Source organism: Jaculus jaculus, chromosome X (assembly GCF_020740685.1).
Source record: "Jaculus jaculus isolate mJacJac1 chromosome X, mJacJac1.mat.Y.cur, whole genome shotgun sequence".
Lineage (NCBI taxonomy): Eukaryota > Metazoa > Chordata > Mammalia > Rodentia > Dipodidae > Jaculus > Jaculus jaculus.
Genome location: NC_059125.1, coordinates 62,406,551 through 62,430,267, shown reverse-complemented (window position 1 = coordinate 62,430,267; position 23,717 = coordinate 62,406,551). Strand labels below are relative to the sequence as shown.

General features: G+C 37.4%; 1 protein-coding gene across 1 annotated transcript in view; it reads left to right on the top strand.

Annotated features, from left to right (window-relative positions):
• Nucleotides 1-23,717, top strand: part of Tex11 (testis expressed 11) — a 258,655-nt gene that overhangs the window by 213,026 nt on the left and 21,912 nt on the right. The window contains exons 24-26 of the mRNA XM_004660917.2: nucleotides 16,523-16,672; nucleotides 18,401-18,506; nucleotides 19,635-19,755. Coding sequence (XP_004660974.1) covers nucleotides 16,523-16,672; nucleotides 18,401-18,506; nucleotides 19,635-19,755 — 377 coding nt within the window. The remainder of the gene's footprint in view (nucleotides 1-16,522; nucleotides 16,673-18,400; nucleotides 18,507-19,634; nucleotides 19,756-23,717) is intronic.

Here is a 23,717-nt window from a genome sequence, read left to right as displayed (position 1 = left end):
TATAAGCAACAAAAGTCAGAATAGAGAAGGCCTAAGTGAAATACTTCTGCTATAGACAGTTTTACATTGCTGAGATGAACATCCAAACCAGACATAGTTTAGGAAAGGAATGAGATTATTTCAGGTTTATAGATCCAAGGCAAGCTCCATAAATGGCAGAAGCTGGCTTGCATGTATAAATCCAAGCAAAGAGAAAAACCACCACCAGCCAACAAACAAAAAACAAAAAGCAGCAAGCAGCAGGGACCACTCTATATAACTTTGTCCTGAAATACATATCCACTCCCAAATACACTTTTGGGCTGGTCTCCATTATCTACCCTCAACTCAATTTGTAAATTAATCAGTAATAAACTTACTGCTGTGGCATTAAAAACACAGAATTATTCAAAAATAATAATGAGATAAACCCTTAGCAAATCTGACCAAAATAAAGAGAGAAGAGACACAAATTAATAAAATTAGAGATGAAAAAGGTAACATCATAACAGACACCAGAGAAATTCAAAAAATCATAGGGACAAACTATAAAAACATATACTTCACTAAGTATGAAAATCTGAAAGAAATAGATGATTTCCTTGATTTATATGACCTAGCTAAATTAAATCAAGATGAGGTTTATAACTTAAATAGACCTATAGCAAGTATGGAGATATGAGCAGTTATCAAAAATCTCCCAAATAAAAAAAATGTCCAGGCCCAGGTGGATTCACTGCTGAATTTTACCAGACCTTCAGGGAAGAACTAATGCCATTGCTTCTTAAGCTTTTCCATAAAATAGAAAAAGAAGGAATCCTACCAAACTCCTTCTATGAAGCCAGCATCACCCTGATACCAAAACCAGGCAAAGATAGAACAAAAAAAGAAAATTACAGACCAATCTCCCTCATGAACATAGATGCAAAAAATCTCACCAATATATTGGCAAACAGAATACAAGAATATGTCATAAAGATCATTCACCTTGACCAAGTAGGCCTTATACCAGAGGTGCAGGGATGGTTCATCATACGCAAATCAATAAATGTAATACATTATATAAATGGACTGAAGGACAAAAATCATATGATCATCTCATTAGATGCAGAAAAAGCATTTGACAAAGTCCAACATCCCTTCATGATAAAAGTCCTACAGAAACTAGGAATAGAAGGATCATATCTCAATATAATAAAGGCTATTTATGACAAGCCTACAGCCAACATATTACTAAATGGGGAAAAACTGGAAGCTTTTCCACTAAAATCAGGAACAAGACAAGGGTGTCCACTGTCCCCACTTTTATTTAATATAGTACTGGAAGTTTTAGCCATAGCAATAAGGCAAGAGACGTACATAAAAGGGATACAAATTGGAAAGGATGAGATCAAGTTATCATTATTTGCAGATGACATGATTCTCTATATAAAGGACCCTAAAGACTCTACCAGCAAACTGTTAGAGCTGATAAACACCTACAGCCACATAGCAGGATACAAAATAAATACACGGAAATCAGTAGCATTCCTATATGGTAACAACAAACACACAGAGGATGAAATCAGAGAATCGTTCCCATTCACAATTGCATCAAAAAAATAAATAAATAAAGTACCTTGGAATAAACCTAACCAAGGAAGGAAAGGATCTTCACAATGAAAAGTAACAAACACTCAAGTGAGAAATTGTAGAAGACACTAGGAAATGGGAAAACATCCCTTGTTCCTGGATTGGGAGAATCAATATTGTGAAAATGGCAATCTTACCAAGAGCAATCTACAATTTAATGCAATCCCCATCAAAATACCAATGGCATTCTTCATGGAAATAGAAAAAAAACAATCCAAAAATTCATTTGGAATCACAAAAAACCTCGAATATCTAAAATAATACTGAGCAACAAAAATGAGGCTGGTGGTATCACCATACCTGATTTTAACCTATACTACAGAGCCATAGTAACAAAAACAGTATGGTACTGGCACAAAAACAGACATGTAGATCAGTGGAACATAATAGAGGACCCAGATGTAAGCCCAAGTAGCTATAGCCACCTGATATTCGATAAAAATGCCAAAAATACTCATTGGAGAAAAGACAGCCTCTTCAGCAAATGGTGTTGGGAAAACTGGATATTTATCTGTAGAAAGATGAAAATAGATTCTTCTCTCTCTCCATGCACAAGAATTAAGTCCAAATAGATTAAAGGCCTTAACATCAGACCTGAAACTCTGAAACTTCTAGAGGAAAAAGTAGGGGAAATCCTTCAACATATTGGTCTTGGCAAAGACTTTCTGAATATAACCCCAATTGCTCAGGCAATAAAGCCACAGATTGACTGCTTGGACCTTATGAAATTAAAAAGATTTTGTACAGCAAAGAACACTGTGAATAAAGCAAAGAAGCAACCTACAGAATGGGAAAAAATCTTTGCCAGCTATACATCTGATAGAGGATTAATATCTAGGATATACAAAGAACTCAAAAAGTTAGATAATAAGAAGTTAAACAAGCCAATTAAAAAATGGCTATGGAGCTAAATAGACAGTTCCCAAAAGAAGAAATACAGATGGCGTATAAGCATCTAAAAAAATGTTCTACATCCCTAGTCATCAGGGAAATGCAGATTAAAACTACGTTGAGATTCCATCTCACTCCTAACAGATTGGCTACCATCATAAAAACAAATGACCATAAATGCTTGTGAAGATGTGGTAAAAGAGGAACCCTTCTCCACTGTTGGTGGGAATGCAATCTGGTCCATCCATTGTGGAAATCAGTGTGGAGGTTCCTAAGACAGCTAAAAATTAATCTACCATTTGACCCAGCTATAGTATTCCTAGGCATATATCCTAAGGACTCATCTCATTTCCTTAGAAGTACATGTTCTACCATGTTTATTGCTGCTCAATTCACAATGGCTGGGAAATGGAACCAGCCTAGATGTCCCTCAACTGATGAGTGGATAATAAAGATGTGGCACATTTTATACAATGGAGTTCTAGTCAGTGGTAAAGAAAAATGAAGTTATGAAATTTGCAGGAAAATGGATGGATCTGGAAAGGATTATACAAAGTGAGGTGACCCAGGCCCAGAAAGCCAAGCATCACATGTTCTCTCTTATATGTGGATCCTAGCTACAGGTGACTGGCCTTCTGTGTGAGAAGGAAAAAACTCAGTAGCAGAGGCCAGTGAGCTAGAAAAGAGATAGAAAGGGAAAAGGAATGGAGGGGGGTACTTAATAGGATGGTATTGTATATATGTAAGTAGAAGAATAGATTAGTAGGGGTGAAAAGGCCCAAAATGAGGTCTGGGGAAGAGATTGAGTAAAGGAAAGGTGGAGGGACAGCTAATCAAAATCTAAGAGGATATAAATAAAACATATATAATCCTACTTTTTTGGACAATGGAACACTCAGGAGCCATAGATTGTTGCTAGAAAATTTTCAGTGCCAGGGATGGGATATCTTCCAGTGCGTTGTTGGCCAGGGAGATCCCTGATACACCCAAAACATTACAGGCCATTGCCGAGGCCCTTGTTTTCCCACCAGGAATAGATGGTAAGACCCTATTGCTGAAGACTCCATATACTTGGGCTGCAAGGCCACTGAGAAATCTTGCTGGAACTGAGCTGATAACCTCCTCCACGTAGACCAGCAGACAGAAAGCTTGAAGAAGCCATTCTGCATGCAGTTCAATGGGAAAAACAGAAATCACCAGTGAAGATACTCATCAATGGACACTGCAAGCCTTATAATTGGCCAGCCAGGCCAAATGAGCCAATGGGTGCAATAGTGGCACGTCTGTTATGGGGGAAGCCAACTGCTCTCTAATTGAACTAGAGGCCTGCTCCATGGGAGGGAATACATCCCTGTTACTGAAAACTTAAAACATGGGTAGTCATAAGCCCTAGGGGTGTAACGTCTGCTGTTGTCTGGCCAAATGTATATACTATGCTTATCAAACTGTCCAGTAAGCACTTCTGTTAATGCTCACACCCTTATATTAATGCTACTCTCACTTTTGGTTGAGAATCTTCTCTTTTCAGATGGCAGTGACCTTGGGACGACTCAGAAGGTATCATGGTGATGGAAAGAAATGACCACAGTGCTCTGTACTGCAATATCTGTATCATACCTTCCAAGGCTCAGGGTCTAATGCGGAAGAGGTGGCAGAAAGAATGTAAGAGCCAAATGAAGGGCAGGACTCCATACAACATACTCCCTCCAGACACAAAATGGCCTGGATATCCATGACCTCACAGTGCCTGAGGAGGAAAAGATCAAGACATCGAAAGTAAAAGAGAGACTGATTGAGATGGGGAGGGGGTATGATGGAGAGTGGAGTTTCAAAGGAGTAAGTGGGGGGAGGGGAGGTATCACCATGGGGTATTTTTTATAATCATGGAAGTTGTTAATAAAAAAATTAAAAATTAGATTGTAATGGGGAGGTAATATGATGGAGAATGGAATTTCAAATGGGAAAGTGTGGGGGTGGGGAGGGAGGGAATTACCATGGGATATATTTTATAATCATGGAAAATGTTAATAAAAATTAAAAAAAATTAAAAATTGAAAAAATAATAATGAAAACAAAAGAAGATAAGGATGGTGAAGAGAAAAATTCTGATGAAGATGAAGACAAAGATATAGAAGAGGAATTGGACAAATTAATTTGGAATAAGGAAGATGAATTTAGATATGATGGATAAGTTGACGAAGATGAGGAAGAAAGTTGGGAAGGTAAATGCAGGAGAAACAGATGATGGAGATTATTAAGGCCCTAAATAATCTGCAAAACCAAAGCTTTTCAGTGTTTATTGGATAGCTCATGGACTTGGTAGCTGTTTAAAAAATAGGACAAGACATTCACCCACGCAACAAATGAGACATTTCACCTTTCTCCATATGGTTCCTCTTGGTAATCTATAATATAGTTTGAAATATAATGAGGTCACAAGTTCTAAGAGATAGGTTTGTTACTGTTCCTACACATTTATGGCAACATCCTATTCCTTCTCCCTAGTGGTTGACCCAATTAGAAATTGCATTCAAGTCTCCCTATTCCTGACATATACCATATTGTGATTTACTTTTACAAATACACAGAGGTGAATCAAGAAATTTTTCTTTACAATTATCTTGGCACAGTGTCTCCTGATCTACAAACATTCATTATTCATTTGTACAAGGTTTTCCAAACATTAAACATTAATTCACCCTTACTGACATATATAGAATACACTGAGTAGCTATAGAAAATACATTATTATCAAGAGAACTTGTAATATTTTACAGAAGAAAGTTTGTGCTTAGCCAAAAAGCAAGTCTCAAATTTCAAACTATTGAAATCATACACAGAATGTTATGGAGACAAAGTAGGATTAAGCAAAACACTACAGAAATACTGGACTACACACTCTAAGAAATCTAAAATATTTCTAAGTATCTTATTAAAAAATTAAACTGAAAATTATATGATATATTGAACTTATGAAAAATTAAAATAGGATGTCAAGTTTGGAAAAAGGGAAATATGTATCTTCAAATGCATATATTTAGAACCAGGCAGTATTGTATATATACTTGTAATCCTGGCACTGAGGCAGGATTATAAATTGAGGAACATTGTGAGTTCATGGCAGTCTGATCTGCACAGTGAGGCTCTGTCTTAAATAAAAAGTGTAGAAGAAAGACCATAACATAACATAAAGATAACAGTAGAAAACAGTGAAATAGAAAATAAGTATTAAATATGGAAAATCAAGCTTTTTCTTAGAAAAGATCAATACAAATGGTAAACACCCTTTGAGATCAAGAAAAAAAGTACCAATATTAGTAATTCAAAAAGGGGCATCACTACAATTCCTTTAGACATTAAAAGCATAATAAAAGAACATTCCAAATAACATCATTTTAATAAATGTGACCATAGACAAAATGGATCAATTCCTTAAAAAGTATATCTATCAGAACTGGCCCAAAGAGGAAGAATCTGAATAATCCCATTTAGTCTATTTTGGATACTGTCCATATTAAAGAAATGAACTTTTAAATACTTTTTCATGAAAGAAAGGCTTCCTTAGTAGATACTCCCATATATGTTAGGAAGATATAATAGCAATCTTGTGCAAGTAACCTCTTGTAAATAGTTAAGAGGTAACATATTGATCTTATGAGGGCAGCATGACCTTGAAACCAAAACCTGAAAAGAGTTTTTCAGAAAAAGAAAAATGCAGGTCTTTATCTTGACTGGTAGACATAAAAATCCTAAACAAATTTTAGAAAATTAAATACAGCTATATACAAACAGCATACTTTATTATCAATTAGTGTTTTTCACAAGAATTCAACATACAAAACTCAGTGCACATTAACCAAATAAAGGGGGAAATAGATTATCTTAATAGATATAAGAAAATCATGTGAAAAAGTTAATACTCACTTGTGATTAAAACATTCAGCAAACTAATGATGGTAGATAGCTTCCTGACTCTGGTAAATATTATCCAAAACAACACACTATTCCTTATTTTATATTCAATGGCAAAATAAGAAGAAGTCCTCACCTGTGTCAGGAATGAGTCATTGGTGTATGCTACCACCACTTCCATCCAACATAATGCTGGAATACTTTCAGGCTTCCTAGTACCCCATTTCACATTGAGTTTAATTGATCATTCTCTCCCTACTGCTTCCTAAAGACCATCTGTGGTCATTCCTAAAGACCTGTTCCTAGAATAGAACCACATAATTTTGATGCAAGACCATTTCCAAAATATTGGTAGGTTCCCTTATCTTCAGGCCAAATATTTCAAAACTTAGTCTCCCTGTGTTCTATTTTCTTCCCTATGTATCTTCCAATAATAGATTATGGATCACACTGAGAGTATAGTCCTACCTCTACATTTATTAGCTGTATTTCTATGGACAGGTTATTTAATCTTGCAGCCTTAATCCTTTGTTATTGTTGTTATTCTTTGAGACAGGATCTCACTATTTAGCTCAGACTGCCCTAGAACTTGCTCAGTGTGGGCGGGGGAAAGTTGAATGATATGTGCCTCATGGTCTCATTGTTGGAATGCTTGTTCCCTACCTGGTGGCAATTTGGGAGGTGGAGCCTTGCAGGAGGAGGTGTGTTGTTGCTGGTGGATGGCTTAGGGGTGCAATAACCCAGTTCTCCTTGCCAATGCAGCTCAACTCATTCTCTTGCTGGTTTCTCCAGTTACTATGGCAAGATGTGATGCTCCTGCCATGTTTTCTGCACTACGATGAAGCTTCACTTTGAGACTATATGCTGGGGCGTGGGAACACCTTTCCTCCCATTAGCTGCTTTTAGTTAGGTGTTTTGTCCCAGCAATAAGAAGGTAATTATAACACCCAGGATGGCCTTGAACTTGAAGTCTTCCTACCTTTGTTTCCTGAATTCTGGAATCACAGGTATAAAACACTATACTGGGCTTTTGCCCATCTAAAAGCATCATGAAAGTGGAACAAACTATCACTTTGGTTGGACTTCTGATACTTTCGACCTGGCATTCCTAGAATAGTACCACATAACCCCAACAATACAGAAGGCAACCTGAAATGTGTAAATAAACTGTGGTATATTTATGCAAAGGAATGCTATTCAGCCACTAATGGATGCTTTATTATTATTATTATTTTAGTGCTGGGGGTTGAACCTAGGCCCTCATGCATAATGGGCAAGTGCTTTACCACTGAGCTGTATCCCCAGCTAGTAAAAGTCAAAAAAAAAAACATGACAAAAGGATATGATTCCATTTATATGGCATCATGAAATATATATACTTCATTGAATGCCAGAGATTAGACATGGGAGGGGCGCACTACAATGGGACAATGTAAGAAAAAATTTAAAACAGTGGGATATTCTGTAAAAGAGCTGTGATAGTATGTACATACCTATCTGCATTTGTCAAAACCTATAGAACTATACACCACATGAATAGATTTCACTGTATATAATTTAAAAATAAATTAATCAGGCTGTGGCAGAAAATCCAGATGGAATTCAGTGTGTGACAAGTGATTCTGACTGCATCAAAAATGAGCCACATAAACATGCTTCAGTTTATAGGGTTTGGGAAATAAATATGACTTACGTAGCTATGGAAAACACTGTTTTGACTGGACACAAGGCTAAAAACCAAAAGCACTATGCACAATACTGCCCACTAATTAGGAACTTTGGTTTCCATGGGTATATAGATTAGCAGTTATGAAAATACTTGACATGTACAGTGAGTCCTTCCATAGCATGGCATATGTGTTGCTAAAAATGATTCCAATTTTCAGTATATGCACTGCCAAAGCAAATGCACTAAAAATGATTCCAGTATGCAAATGCATGAAGTAAAATCTAAGGGCTTATGGGTAAAATGAGGTTAGGAACATACAGAAAAGCTTAGTGCCACATTTTATAAAGACAGGAGCCTAATAACATTATATCACAGATATATATACATATACATATATACACATGTTAAATGACTAAAATGTATCAGTATTATAACATGACATTTTTCCTCTAAAAGAATTGATGGTTGCTTGTATAAGTGGATGTCAGCAGAATTGAAGCTTGTGAGATATCGTAAAGTGATGGAAGGAGGATTATATGAAAGCTGGTGAAAAATGTATCAATAGACATATAGGGCTGTGGCTCATAGCACATGCACTGAGCTGCGGGAGCTGATATATGCTTGAGCTGTACACTTGTGTGTATTTGGTATATCTCTATATGTTATGGTACAGCTAGGTGAATTCGTCTACTATTTCACATAGAAAGTTGCACATAAGTAAACACTTAGTTTACATTTGCTTAAATTGTTCTCAAAAATACTAGTCATGTTGGAATAAATTCAAGTTTTCAAAACAAATGTTCTAACAAAATTGTAAATATATATGTCTCTGCATATGTATGTGATATGCAGGCAGGCATATGGATAATATAATTTTCAATATTTGTAACTTTTTGTTGTTTTTCAAGGTAGGGTCTTGTTCTAGCCGAGGCTGACATGGAATTCATTATATAGTCCCAAGCTGGCATTGAACTCACAACAATCCTCCCACCTCACCCTCTTGAGTGCTCGGATTGATGGCATGTGCCATCACACCTGGCTGTATTTTAGTTTTATTAAAGCTTTAAAAAATAATTGAATTTGGTATGGTTATGACATACAGGTCACTATACAAAAATTAATTCTCTTTCTATATTCTAATAAGAAACAACTTTAAATGAACTTAAAACACCATTTTAAATAGTATTAAAATCCATCAAATGCTAGAAATTAATCTATTATTCAAGATTATGAAGACCTCTACACAAAAAATTAAAAAGTTGATACATTACTGAAATTGTAAAAGCCACATATATTATAATTTTCATGAATTAGAAAAGTTAGCATTATTATGAAGTAAGTTTTCCCCAGTTTGATCCATATATTCAAGCAATCTCAATCAAAATCCCAACTGATTAATTTGTGGAAATTAACAAGATGACACCAAAATTTCTATAGATGCATAAAGGACAATTGTGGAAAAGATTAATTGAATTTTAGGACTTATACTACACAACACAGAGTCCAGAAAATGAACCCACATATGGTCATTTGCTCTACAACAAAGATGCTCAGTGCTATTCAATTGGAAAGAACTTTTAAAATATTTTTATTTTTATTTATTTATCTTTAAGGAGAGAGAATGAGAAAGAAAATGGGCATGCCAGAGCCTCTTGTCACTGCAAATGAATTCTAGATGCAGGCCACATTATGTGCATCTGGTTTTATGTGGGCACTAGGGAATCGATCCTATATCATGAGGCTTTGCAAGAAAGTGCCTTTCGGCACTGAACCATCTCTCCAGCCCCTGGAAAGATTTTTTTTAATACTAAAATGCTGGAAAAATCATATATCCATATAGAAAAATGGTCTTTACACCTCCTTCACACCATATATAAATATTGATTTGAGGGACACTACTACATGCCTATAGTCTCAGGTATTTAGGAGACCAAGACACAAAGACTTGAGTCAAAGTATAAAAGTAAATATCAATAAAGTGGAGGGCTGGAGAGGTGGCTTAGCGATTAAAGTGTTTGCCTGCAAAGCCAAAGGACCTAGGTTCGATTCCCCAGGACCACGTTACGCAGATGCATAAGGGGGCACATGCATCTGGAGTTTGTTTGCAGTGGCTGTGGGCCCTGGAGCACCTATTCTCTCCCTCCCTCCCTCCCTCCCTCTCTCTCTCTCTCTCTCTCTCCCTCCCTCCCTCCCTCCCTCCCTCTCCTTCTCCCTCTTTCTCTGTCAAATAAATAAATAAATAAAAATAAAATATTTTGCTGGGCATGGTGGCACACACCTTTAATCCCAGCACTTGGGAGGCAGAGGTAGGAGGATTGCCATGAGTTTGAGGCCACCCTGAGAATAGAGTGAATTCCAGGTCAGCCTGGGCTAGAGTGAGACCCTACCTTGAAAAACCAAATAAATAAATAAATAAAATATTTTTTAAAATAAAGTGGAAACTTAGAACATCAGCTTGTCAAAAGAAAGCACTGAGAGGGCTGGAGAGATGGCCTAGCGGTTAAGCGCTTGCCTGTGAAGCCTAAGGACCCCTGTTCGAGGCTCAGTTCCCCAGGTCCCACGTTAGCCATATGCACAAGGGGGCGCACACGTCTGGAGTTCGTTTGCAGAGGCTGGAAGCCCTGGCGCGCCCATTCTCTCTCTCTCCCTCTATCTGTCTTTCTCTCTGTGTCTGTCGCTCTCAAATAAATTTTAAAAAAAAAAAGAAAGCACTGAGAAAAGTATAAACCATAGACAAAAAGAGACAGCACTTAAGCTTGACCAATTCCAGACTACAAAAAGAATTCCCACAATGCAACAAGAAAGACATCCCAAAACAAAATGGGAAAAAGTATTGAGTGGGAACATCACAAAGAGTGTATACAAATGGTCAAGAGCAATGGAAAAGAAGGCCAAGGGCTGGAGAGGTGGCTTAGTGGTTAAGCGCTTGCCTGTGAAGCCTAAGGACCCCAGTTCGAGGCTCGATTCTCCAGGACCCATGTTAGCCAGATGCACAAGGGGACGCACGCATCTGGAGTTCATTTGCAGTGGCTGGAGGCCCTGGCGCGCCCATTCTCTCTCTCTGCCTCTTCCTCTCTCTGTCTGTTGCTGTCAAATAAATAAATAAAAACAAACAAAAAAAATTTAAAAGAAGGTCAAAATTATTACTCATAAAAGAAGGGTAAATTAAGACCACAATGAGATACTATTGCATACTCACTGAAATGAATAAACTTAAAATATCAACTCTTTTTAAAATTTTATTTATTTATTTGAGAGAATGAAAGGAAAGAGGCAGACACAGAGAGAGTGAATATGGGCACACCATAGCTTCCTGCCACTGCAAACAAATTTTAGTTGCATGTGCCACTTAGTGCTCTGGCTTTACATGGGTACTGCAGAATCAAACTCAGATTCTTAAACTTTGTAGGCAAGCACCTTAACCACTGTGCCATCTCTTCAGCCCGAAAATACCAACTCTTATTGAGATGTGAAGTGACTGCACCACTGCTGGCAGTTGTGAAATTGGTAAAGTCACTTTGGAAAACTGGTAATATCTGCTAAAGCCAAACACACATGAATCTTACCAATGACTCAACAATATCACCCACCCCTAAGTATATACTCAGGTGAAATGAATACAAATATTCACTAAACTATTTACAAGAATCTTCTTCAAATCTTTATTCATGGTTTTAGGGAGATGGGTCGGTCAGTAAAAGTGCTTGCAACACAAGCTTGAGGACCTGAGCTCAGATCCCCAGCACCCATATGAAATGTGGGGAGCAGGGTTGGAAAGGGGCCTGTAATCCCAGTGCTCAAGAGGTGGAGACAGGATTCTGGGGAAAGCTGACAAATCAGTGAGCTCCATGTTCAAGTGAGAGACCCTGCCTCAGTACGTAAAGTGGGGCATGATCAAGGAAGACACCTGACCTCCACACACATGAAAACATGCATTCACATGCATGCACACTACACACATATACAAAACTATTCATAAGAGCTAAAAATTTGAAACAACTTTATGCCACCAGGAGGCTAGATTATATAAATTATATCATATTTGTACAATGTAATACCACACAGCAATAAGAGAATTTGCTTTGGATACAGATAAAAATTTAGGTGACTATCACAGACACTGTTATGAAGCAAAGAAGTTGAGCATAAGGGTCCACAGAGATGGTTCAGTGGCTAAGAGCACTTGCTGCACAAACATGAATATCTAAGTTTGATCCCCAGCACTGAATGTGGCCATGCAGGCCTATGACAAAACAAATGTATTGAGATAGAATTTATATGCCATGAAATTCAGCTATCACATGTGTTAGTCAAACTGAGTGTGGTGGTGTATGCCTTTAATTTCAGTACTCAAGAGGCTGAGGTAGGAGGATCATTGTGAATTTGGTTATATAGATTTGAATATTATGGATATTTCATATAAATCGGATCATATATGCAGAGTTTATAGCTGACTTATTTAATGTAGCATATCTTCTAGTTTCAAAGTTGATGTTGTGGCAAGTAAGCCACAGCCCCTTGTGGTTAACTTCTTTGCCTCATGATGTTATTAATTAATGTTAATTCCACTTTTAAATTGATGGATATTTGAGTAGTTTATATTTTTGTTGTTGTTTTTAAGGTAGGTCTCACTCTAGCCCAGGCTGACCTGGAACTAACTCTATAGTCCCAGACTGGCCTGAAATTCACAGTGATCATCCTACCTTTGCCTCCAAGGTGCCACGATTAAAGGTGTATTCCACCATTCCTAACGGGTTGTTCATATCTTTTGGTTACTATGAATAATGCTTCTGGAAACATTTATACACAAACTTTTCTCTGCTCTATTTTCACTTTTCTTGGGTATATACCAAGTAGTGGAATCACTAGCCTCATAACAACTATGTTTAATCATGTGAGGAACTGCCAAAGTGTTTTCCAAAGCATTTCCATCATTCCCATTGGCAATGTGAGAAGCTTCTATGGTGATCCTGATTTCTTGATGATTAATGCTCCTCATTAACAATGCTGTTGAGCATCTTTTCAATTGGTTATAGCTACTATATATCTCCTTTGGAGAAATATTGGTTCCTACTCTATATCAGCTACCCTTTTGTTGCTGTAATCAAATATCTGACCAAAAACATCTTAAGGAAGGGTTTATTTTGGCTTACAGTCTGAGGTTACAGTTCATCATGGTGTAAAAAGTATGAAATCAGGAGCCAGAAGTAGCTGATCACATTGTGCTCACAATCAGGAAGCAGAGAGCAATGAATGCTACTGTTCAGCTTAATTTCTCCTCTTTATTTAGTCTAGGACCCCAGCCCATGGAATGATGTTGCCCACAGATAGGGTGGATCCTTTCACCTCAGTTAACCTAATCTAGAAGCTCACTCCCAGACACTCCCAGAGAGTTATTTTAAATCCTGTCATATTGACAACCAGAGATTAACCACCACAGACCCTAAATCTGTTTTCTGTTGCTATAAGAATATTTGAGACTGGCTAATTATAAGGGAAAGCAGCTTACTTTGGCTAATACTTCTGAAAGCTGGAGAGTCCAAAAGCATAGCAGAGGCATGTAATGAGAACATGATAACATGGCAAAGGGTGAGAGGACAAGCAAGTATGGACAGAAGAGAAAAAGCAGGAGGGGCCACCTTACTTTAAAACAACTTACTGTCACAGTAACTAGTCCCTTCAGAGTGCAAAAGTCAGAATTAACCATCTCATGAGAAAGGTATCAATCTTACATCACTACCTTATCACCAGGCTTCTTGCCACTATTTTAAATAAGCTCCAGATGCTTGGCCACTTTTTATGCCTGGATTACATGGGTGGCTTGGGAATCGAACCTGGGCTAGGTATATTTTGCCATTTACAAAATGTTAATTCATGAGGTATGAAAGTCTTCCAAACATGAGCACATCAATCTATACAACAATAAAGTTAAATCTGTTATATGTTAGTAATTCTAGCAAATAATATTATGTTTATTACATGGCACTGACCTCAGAAAAAAATTGAATATTGTTTGGTAAAATATAATCTGATGGTGATGAACACAAGTATTTTTGAATTCCAATTTTTGCTTGAAAACTCAGATTTTAACACGGGCAGAAACAATACCAGTTGTTCTGCTTAAAGTGATAGCCTGCTATTTTCCATTCTGGAGAAAATGTCTGCCAGATAACCAAATTTGAATATCCATAGTTTATCAGTCATTCTTTCAAGTAAAAATGGTATTCCAAAAATAAAGTACTAATTTGAACAATAAAAAAGAATTTAAGGGCAGGAGAGATGGCTTAGTGGTTAAAGTGCTTGCCTGCAAAGCCTAAGGACCCAGGTTCGATTCCCCACTATCCACGTAAGCCAGATACACAAGGTGGCACATGTGTCTGGAGTTCATTTGCAGTAGCCAGAGGCCCTGGTGTGCCTATTCTCTGTCTGTCTGTCTTTCTCTCTTTCAAATAAATGAATAAATTAAATATTTTAAAAATACTTGCTGGGAGTGGTGGTACATGCCTTTAATCTCAGCACTTGGGAGGCTGAGATGGGAGGATTGCTATGAGTTCAAGGTAGCCTGAGACTGCAGAGTGAATTCCATGTCAGCCTGGGCTAGAGTGAGACCTTACCTCAAAAAAATTAAGGGGCTGAGGAGATGACCCGGTGGTTAAAAGGCATTCGCTTGCAAAGCCTGAAGCCTGGATCGGATTTCCTATTTCCCACATAAACCCCGATGCACAAAGTGATGTATATATCTGTAGTTTGCAATGGCAAGAGGCCCATATTCATTCAATCAATCAATCTTTCATTCTCTCTCTTCTTGCAAATAAAAAATTAAGAAAAAAAGAATTTAAGCTTTTCAGAAGTATTCAGTAGAAGTAAATAAGATGGTCAAGAGTCATCTGAATTTGTCATTGGCTCACTAACAATCCTCAAGTGAAGTTAGAGATCACTACTCAAGCTTGTATTTTCTTAATACTGCTACGAAGATGTCCAACATAAAGCCTTAGAATAACTTTCTTGTGGAATGGGCTGCAAAGAACCCACATGGCTTTCTTAAAACTGTTATTCTGGCCCTCACTTCACTGTTCCTAGTAAGTGTTGTAGTGTTCTGGAAATGCACTAAGATGATTGAAGCCAGAAAAGAGTAAAAGAAGAAACAAACAAACAAACAAAAGCCAAGAAAATATTGCAAAAGCTAAACAAATAAATAGAGTTGAGGAATGAACATGTTCTGCAACCAGAGGAAAATCATTTGGAAAGTTATGCAGCCTTGGAAGACTTATTAAGGTTTCTTTGCATTTCATGATAGGATTATTTAGTAAATGAAATAGGACTGTGGTGGTTTGAATCAGATGTTTCCCATAAACTCATGTGTTCTCAATGATTGGTCTTCAGGCTGATGGCAATTGGGGAGGTGGAGCCTTGTTGGAGGAGGTGTGTTGTTGGGAGTGGAATTAGAGGTGTTACAGCCAGATCCCTTTTGATAGAATTGGCTCACTCTCCTGCTGTTGTTTTCCACCTGCTGTAGCAGAGGTGATGCCCTGCCTCTGCTCATGCCATGCCATGCTTTAAGCTACAAAAAGAAAAATTAAAAATTAAAATCCTTTCCCATCAGCTGCTTTTGGTCAGGTGCTTTATTCCAGCAATGAGAAGATAACTAGAACAAAAGCTATGTGGAAGACTCACATTATGACGTCAATACCATAGTAACTAGAGTATAGTAGTTTCTTGTTTATCTATTGGCAGTGACTACAAGTTAACTTTTATTGTACAGATTGAGAATCCATAATATGAAAATCCAAATCACAAAATACTCCCAAATCCAAAACTTTCTGAGTACAGACACGATGCCACAAATGGAAAATTACACAGGTGACCTTATATGTTGGGTTGCATCTAACAAAGCTGTACTAAAAATACTGTATAACCTGGACATATTGGTACACATCTATAATTCCAGCACTTAGGAAGCTGAGACAGGAGGATCACAAGTTCAAACTAGCCTCAACTACATAAGGAGATCTTGTCTCAAACACAACAAAGCAAAATAAAATATTATGAATCCTATTCAAATAGTGATTTAAAAAGTGTATCTGCATGAAAATTCATCAAACTTTACTTCATTCAGTTTAATATATGGATGTTATACCCCAAAGCTTTTGGAGGGAAGGGTAGCTATATATCTCAGGTCAACATTGAACTCATCATCTTCCTGCCTTAGCCTCCTGAGTGCTGTAATATATCTATATTACATATAGATATTTAATATCTATAAGATGTGATTATGAATATTAAAATATTGAAAGTATATATAAAGAATGGAATGACCTTCAAATTTTAAGTCCAATTAATTTTCCTCAGTGGGAAAACGCCCCCAGCCAGAGAGATTAGAATAAGAGAGAACAATGAAATGCATCCACAGAGAGTGTCACATTTTTGTCTTTGCTTTAGGAAGCCACTTAGATGATGGGTGTGATACATTGCTTCTGTTGTATGAGTTTGAAGTTAAGACTAAAATGAATGATCCATCGCTGGACAGCTTCCTAGAGTCAGTGTGGGAGAATCCCAATTTAGAAAGTAAAACACTTGAGATAATGTCAAGTAAGTGCTATGTTATGTTTGTAAAGCCAGTGTCCATTTCTTATCTCCAGGTAGGAAAAATTTTTTCCTCACAGCACATAATTTCTTCCTTTCTAATAACATTCCTAAATGACGTTGTATTACAGTCATTTATGGATTTATCTATTCCATGTCATAATATTATAATCTCATTAGCACCATGAACAATAATTATATATATTATTGTACTTGCAGATCTTAGCGAAACACATTGCTCATAATAGGTACTCAAATTTATTCTATGTATGGATTTAATTATGTAACTCTATGATTAGGGGAGCTCAAACTAGTGACAGTTCATCTCGGCTAGCTAGAAATGTTAATTGGATACTTTGCTGATCAAATGTAATTCAACTTTAGCACTTTAATAAAATATATACAGAAACTTGGATATATTTTTAACATAATTGCCACTCTCGAATTTCTGGTTGAGCTATAAAGGAGGATTCGGGAGCTCAGAGTCATCTGAAGAATCCATATAACCTAACCATCGTTCCTTTTCATCTTTCACACCCCTCAAGATCATGAGCTTGCTTAGTAAAGATATTATTAGGTATCCTCAAGTACACCAGTCACATTTGCCTTTGCTTCTTTGGATTTTCTAGAGCCATGGGGCAGAAGATGCATGATTTATGAACACATGATCACAGCTCCTGGTATAGTGGATCATCAGTTGTAGAGGCCTGTTAAATGTTTCTGGAAATTTTAGAGTTATCTCTGATACAGTCATGTCACATGTATCCTATTTTTAGCATCTGTCAAAAAGCAGTATATTGTATTAAGTCTATTTTTTATTAGTGTCCTTTTACTAACCTACTTTCTGTTTCTTAGTGTGCCCTTGCTAGACTATGGTTCATAAGACTCTCATTTCTCCTGTTTGACTGTGCAGTAGGTTTTCTGCTGGTGCTTTCTGAAGAAAGGATGTAACCTGGGAATCCTACCATGATATTCTGCTAAGAAAGAAGAGGCTATCTCTGAAAGCATCTGGGCATTCAACCTTTTATAATTGTTTTTTAAGATTTTTTTCAATTAATTTATTTATTTATTAGCAAGGAGAGAGAGAGAATGAGCATGCCAGAGCCTCTAGACACTGCAAATGGACTCTAAATGTATGTGCCCCTTGTGCGTCTAGCTTATGTGGGTCTGGGAAATTGCACCTGGGTCCTTTGGCTTCACAGGCAAACACCTTAACTGCTAAGCCATTTATCCAGCCCTGTTTTTAGTTTTTCTATTTTTATTGAGAATTTTCATACATGTACATACTATATAAATTGATCATGATCCCTCTCACTACTTTCTTTTGTCCCCCTCCCCAATGCTTCTTTTACTGAACATCTTTTTCTTTCCAATTAATCCTTCTACTTTGATGTTCTTTTGTTTTGTCCTCCTCCCTCATCCGTGTTGAAATGTTGATGGTATAAATATTATGCAGGTTGTATGGAGGTAACAGCAGGAGACTACTGCCATGAGATCATGAGTTCAACAGTCCCGTCTGTCATAGCTGGAGAATAGTGTCCGAAAGTACTCCTTCCCATCCTCTGTCTCTTACTTCTTACTGCCCTCTCTTCCTTATATAAAATTTGTATTAGTGTGGTATGTAGTTAATCTGTCTTAAGCTCATTCCATTAGAGAAAGCAGGTTGTAGCCTGGGATGAAAACTGTGATGGAAAAGATCATGTGTTCACCACCTTCTTTCTTGCCTTCCTGTAGTACTAGCAATGGATAAGCCTGCACACCATCCTGCTATTGCTCAAAAGGCCTTGAAAAGGCTTCTGTTCAACACAAAGAAAAAACCAATAGATGTTTTGAAATACAGGTTAGTAGATGTAATTCAATACCTAATCCATGTTTCAGGGAGCCAAAAACTTGTAGTTAGTATTCCATAAATCACCAATTATAATTGCCTAGCCCAACATGAAAGATGATAGGGGAGGCAGGCTCTTGTGAGCCACTCTGCACTGAAAATTATCTTGCAGGCTAGGGATTATCTAGTAATATCAAGTAATCTGGTTTTTCCAAAGGAGAAAAAGAGGGAAAAACTTGTTTTGTTTGAGTCCACATATATAATAAAGTCACATATAATAAAGTACCTTCCTTTCCTTATTTCATTACTAAGTATTTCATGTGTACAGAAAATTACTCAAATTAATGCACTAAGGCGTCTACCACCCAAGATTGGCAAATATTATTTTTTTTCCTAGTTTCACCTCTGATTTTTTCAAAGTGATTTTCTTTACGCATCAATAAATTTAAAAATATTATTTACTGGAGAGTTTTGTTTTGGGTCAAGACAAAGAAAAATATATAGTATATAGTTCTTTTTTTTCTGAAAAATTTCATTATGTCTTTTTTCATTCTGAGACATGAGACAGTTCTCTAGTATTATTCCTAATATAAACCCCAGTTCCCTTGCCCATTTGAAGAAGTGACAGGATGCTTTATAAGTTGAATAAGCTCATAAATTATAAGCAGCACAACTCTTTCATGCAGGAAAGGAAGAAAGAATGAAAGCGGGCTAGAGGGATGGCTTAGCAGTTAAGGCATTTGCCTGCAAAGCCAAAGGACCTAGGTTTGATTCCCCAGGACCCATGTTAGCCAGATGTACAAGGGGGTGCACACGTCGTGAGTTTGTTTGTAGTGGCTGGAGGCCTTGGCACACCCATCCATTTTTTTCTCTCTCTCTCTTTCTCTCCCTCTTTCTCTGTCAAATGAATAAATAAACAAAGTTTAAAAAGACAATCATAAGCATGATAATAGGAGGAAATGGTCAATCCCTTTTACAACTTCAAAAATCTGTCTTCTGAGGGTTTTGGCCAGATAAAATGAGGGGAAGAAAAGAAGTGTTGTGAAGCTCTTAATGTGGGATAAGATCCATACTTCTCTTGACCATGAGGCCAATTATTTTTTTTCCTTATGATATGACTTTTCTTTTTGCTTTTCTCAGTGCATATATGCGCAAGTTGATTGATCTTTCGGTACCAGATGGAGTATCAGGCACAGAGATCTGTCCCCTGGAAGAAGTGAGGGACCATTTTGAACATGTTTTGCGCTTCATGTCCAACACTGTAAGCCAAATAGTAATATTAAACTTTCAGCCAATTTTAAAGAACAGAACTGTCTTGTATGTTAGAATTTATCCGAAATAATGTTTCCTGATGATTATTAGGGTAAATTAACATTACAATGTAGTAAAGCACTATAAAATTTCCTTGAATTTATGAAGTATAAATAGTTTAAAACAGAAATTTTTTCTAGTATAGTTTTAGTAAGAATTAACTCAAAATAGCAGGACTAAAGGGCATCTTGAATCATTTCGTATGTTCAAAACCTAATAAAATTGTTACTCCTTCCTCCTTAAAATTGCTGCTTCCCTTGTGATACTAACTTTGTGAAAAAAGATTGATACTTTTCCCACCATTTTCAAGGCCAGGTGACAAAGCAGAAGAAATAAAGAAAATCTGCATGCTAGTCCCTTTCTGTTGATTTTTTTTTTAATTTGCAGTGCAGGTTCTTTCAGTGATTTTTAGAATTGGCTATTGAGTTAACTTTTCCTGGGGAAAGGTGAGCAAATGTGTACTCATCCCAGAAAGGGTGTCAAATATGGACCCAAGTAATGATTCCACCAAAGACTAACTTGGCAAGTTTATTTTTACAGAGTACGGGTGAGGTTATGTAGGAGAACATGATTGATCCCAAAACAGCTGCATCGCCATGAAGTCCCTCGGGGAAACTGTATCGTGGAATCCCATCTTTGGTTAACCTTCCACTTCCTATATGCTCTAGCATCTCCCAAGATCACTTTCAGCTTGGGGTAAGGACAGGTAGGAGTCCAGGAATCCAAGGACAGGGTCCAGTGTTCTTCCTACTTCTACTAAGGGGTGTCAGTAGCTCCATTACCATTGCCATACACTTGGCTATCACTATATTATTCTCTTCAATTAGTTGCCTTCTATACCTGCCAGATTGATCTTTACTCCAAGATAGTGTATGCCCAGAAGAAAAAAGTCCACACTCTACCCCTTTCCTCTGGATCTTACATTCTTTTGGACTCTTCTTCCAGTGTTACCTGAGCCTTGTAAAGGGTGATATTCTGTAATCCTTTTTGTGAGCATTGGGCAGCCATGCCACTTTAACAGTCACGTATTTTCAGTTTAACCAGTATAAGTCTCTCCATCAGTGACCACTACCCACTGTAAGAAGCTTTCTTCTCCATCAAAGGCAGAAAATAGTAGTAATAGTATCACCAAGATGCAGTCTCTGGTGTTCTGTTCTGTGAAGAATGCAGAATGCAAATAGAAGAAGGAGTTATTACAGGTAGAAAACGTAACAGCTCTTTGAGACAAAGAAGGGACCTGAAACTGGGTTGCCAGGACAGAGACTTTATTTTCAGTTGTTAAATGTTGGAGAACAAAAAGGAAAGATTGACTGGTCTAGATGAGAGCCGACCAATCTAGATAGGGCCTTCAATTAGGTCTGGGGTCTTTTTCCTCCCGTGTCCCCTTTTAGATGTCACACTGAATTGAAGGAAGTGGGTCAGGCTTTGCTGCCAAAAATAATGTGAACTCCTGGATTTTTCTGATCTGAGGCTGGCAGTTGGTCCCTCTTAGGGCCTTCTTATCAGAGGTCCCATTTTGGGGTACTGGGTCTGTGTCTTGAATGTAAGCTGTCCAAACAGGATGTACTTATGGGATGCTACTAGTGTCTGTCAGGGCATGTAGATATTTGTTGTTCCTTTGAACCTGTGACCCTGACCAACTGCATACAAAAATGGGGGCTACCTTACTCCTAGTTTCTATCATTTTCCCCACCAAAGAAGTAATCCTAACTGCTGTTAGGGGCAAAGGGAGAAGACTCTAACTGCTTCCTGCTGCTAGATCTGAGTGATATTTGGAGAAATAGTAGGTTTCTAGGGGAGGTGGTCTATCTAAAAATACCCATGATAAAAATGGGTTTCTGGGCTGGAGAGATGGCTTAGTGGTTAAGGCACTTGCCTGAAAAACCTTAACAACCCGAGTTCAATTCCTCAGTACCCACGTGAAGCCAGATGCAACAGGTGGCACATGCATCTGGAGATCATTTGCAGTGGCTAGAGGCCCTGGCATACCCATTCTCATTCTCTTTCTCTCCAAATAAATAGAATAAAAATTTGAAGCATAAACTTTTCCCTGTGAACTGGTCTGATATTTCATCATCATTTGCATGTATGTCTTTTTTGTTAGTTTCTTTCCTTTGAACTTTAAATAATATTTGTAAGAGACAAATAGTGAGAATATTATAATTGTTAGTAAGACAGTATAGAACAGTATATGTCCAGACAAGTGAAGGTGTCAGATGAAGAAAAAACATGCATCTTAGTCAGAGAGACATCTGCATGTGTTATCACATTCTTTGACCAAGCTAACAATATGTTTTCCCTACTTATCTATGGTTATCTGTATTTATGAAATGTCTTGCTTGTTTTCTTGTTTATAAATGAGTTAATTGTCTACCAAGTTTGTTCTTTTGGCTAGTGTGTTTCCATAAATTTTTAAAATTTTTGTTTATTTCTATTTATTTATTTGAGAGCAACAGACAGTGAGAGAAAGAGGAAGAGAGAGAGAGAGAGAGAGAGAGAGAGAATGGGCACGCCAGGGCCTCCAGTCACTGCAAACAAACTCCAGATGCATGCACCACCTTGTACATCTGGCTTACATGGGTCCTGGGGAATCGAGCCTCGAACTGGGGTCCTTAGGCTTCACAGGCAAGTGCTTAACCGCTAAGCCAATCTCTCCAGCCCTGCTTCCATAATTTTAATTTTATGAGTTGGAAGTGTTTAATTCTAGTTTAGACAGGTTACTTCTTCAATGTCTAAGTTATGAGTTGTGTTTGTAGATTGTAAGTGGGTTTGTTCTATCACTTTGTATTGCATCAAATTCCTATTTGGGGAAGTATGTGTATAGTTTTCTTACAGGAAAGATCAGATACTATAGTTTCATTCTGGATCCCTTCCCAGCAAAATCTTCTCTTTCCCATGTGCCAGACATTATTTGTTGTTGGAGTAAAAACTAAAGGCCAGACCTTGGAGAAATCAGGTTCTACTATTGTGAATATAACCAGACTCAATTTCTCTGTTCGCAGTCAGAAAGGGAAATAAAATTCCATTGAGATTCATTTTGAAGTTTTGCCTACTTGTTTCCAGTGGGTGTGATACAAGTATTTTATGATTTTTCATATCTCTCTGTACTATGGAGTATTTTTGTAGATTCATTTAGTCTGAAGATGTTGGCAGTTAAGGTACAGTAGCTCATTTTGTATTTGTTGTTTATTATTCTCCATAATTTTGGTTCTCTATGATGTTTCTACAGCTTTTTAGTCTCTGCTTATGTGTTTAGGACCATTGACCATTGCCTCATAGCTAACTGTGACTGCATTTGCATCAACATATTTAGCAGTCCCTGCAAGTTAGAGTACAATCTCTTTCTCACGTTTGAGTTAGTTTTGTGAGGTCTGATGGGTGTGAGTTATCGGCACTTTCTTCTGAGAAAGCCCCCACACTTTTCCTTCTTCTTGAAACAGCATCCCTACTCTGTGGACTATTTTGGAAAGTGAGTCTTTTTCTAAGAAATGGTTCTCCTCATTTGCTGCTAATTCAGTTTATTCCACGAGTCCTAGTCCAGCACTCAGCTTGCCTATAAAATCTCTCCTGGTTCAGCTGACCGTCCAGTTTGGGGAGATCAACCATGAGTACTGGAGCCATTGAAGACTAATTGCTTTAGTATTATTTGTATAGTAGAAAGTATGAACCCAGCACCTCCAGGTGTCTCAATTTAGGTTTAATCCTGTGAGAGTGACTCCTAAGAAGGCTGAGGTTTGGGTTTGCCATAAAGGTTCCCAGAGAGTCCCAGATCTAAGGGTGATATTTTTATTTATTGGGCTAAAAGTCTATCAAGTTACTGCAATGAATTTACTTTTATGGTTTATCAAGGATTCAATCAACCAACCACAGCTATGGGGTAAGAAATTCTTAGGACCATGTGTAGCATAACAG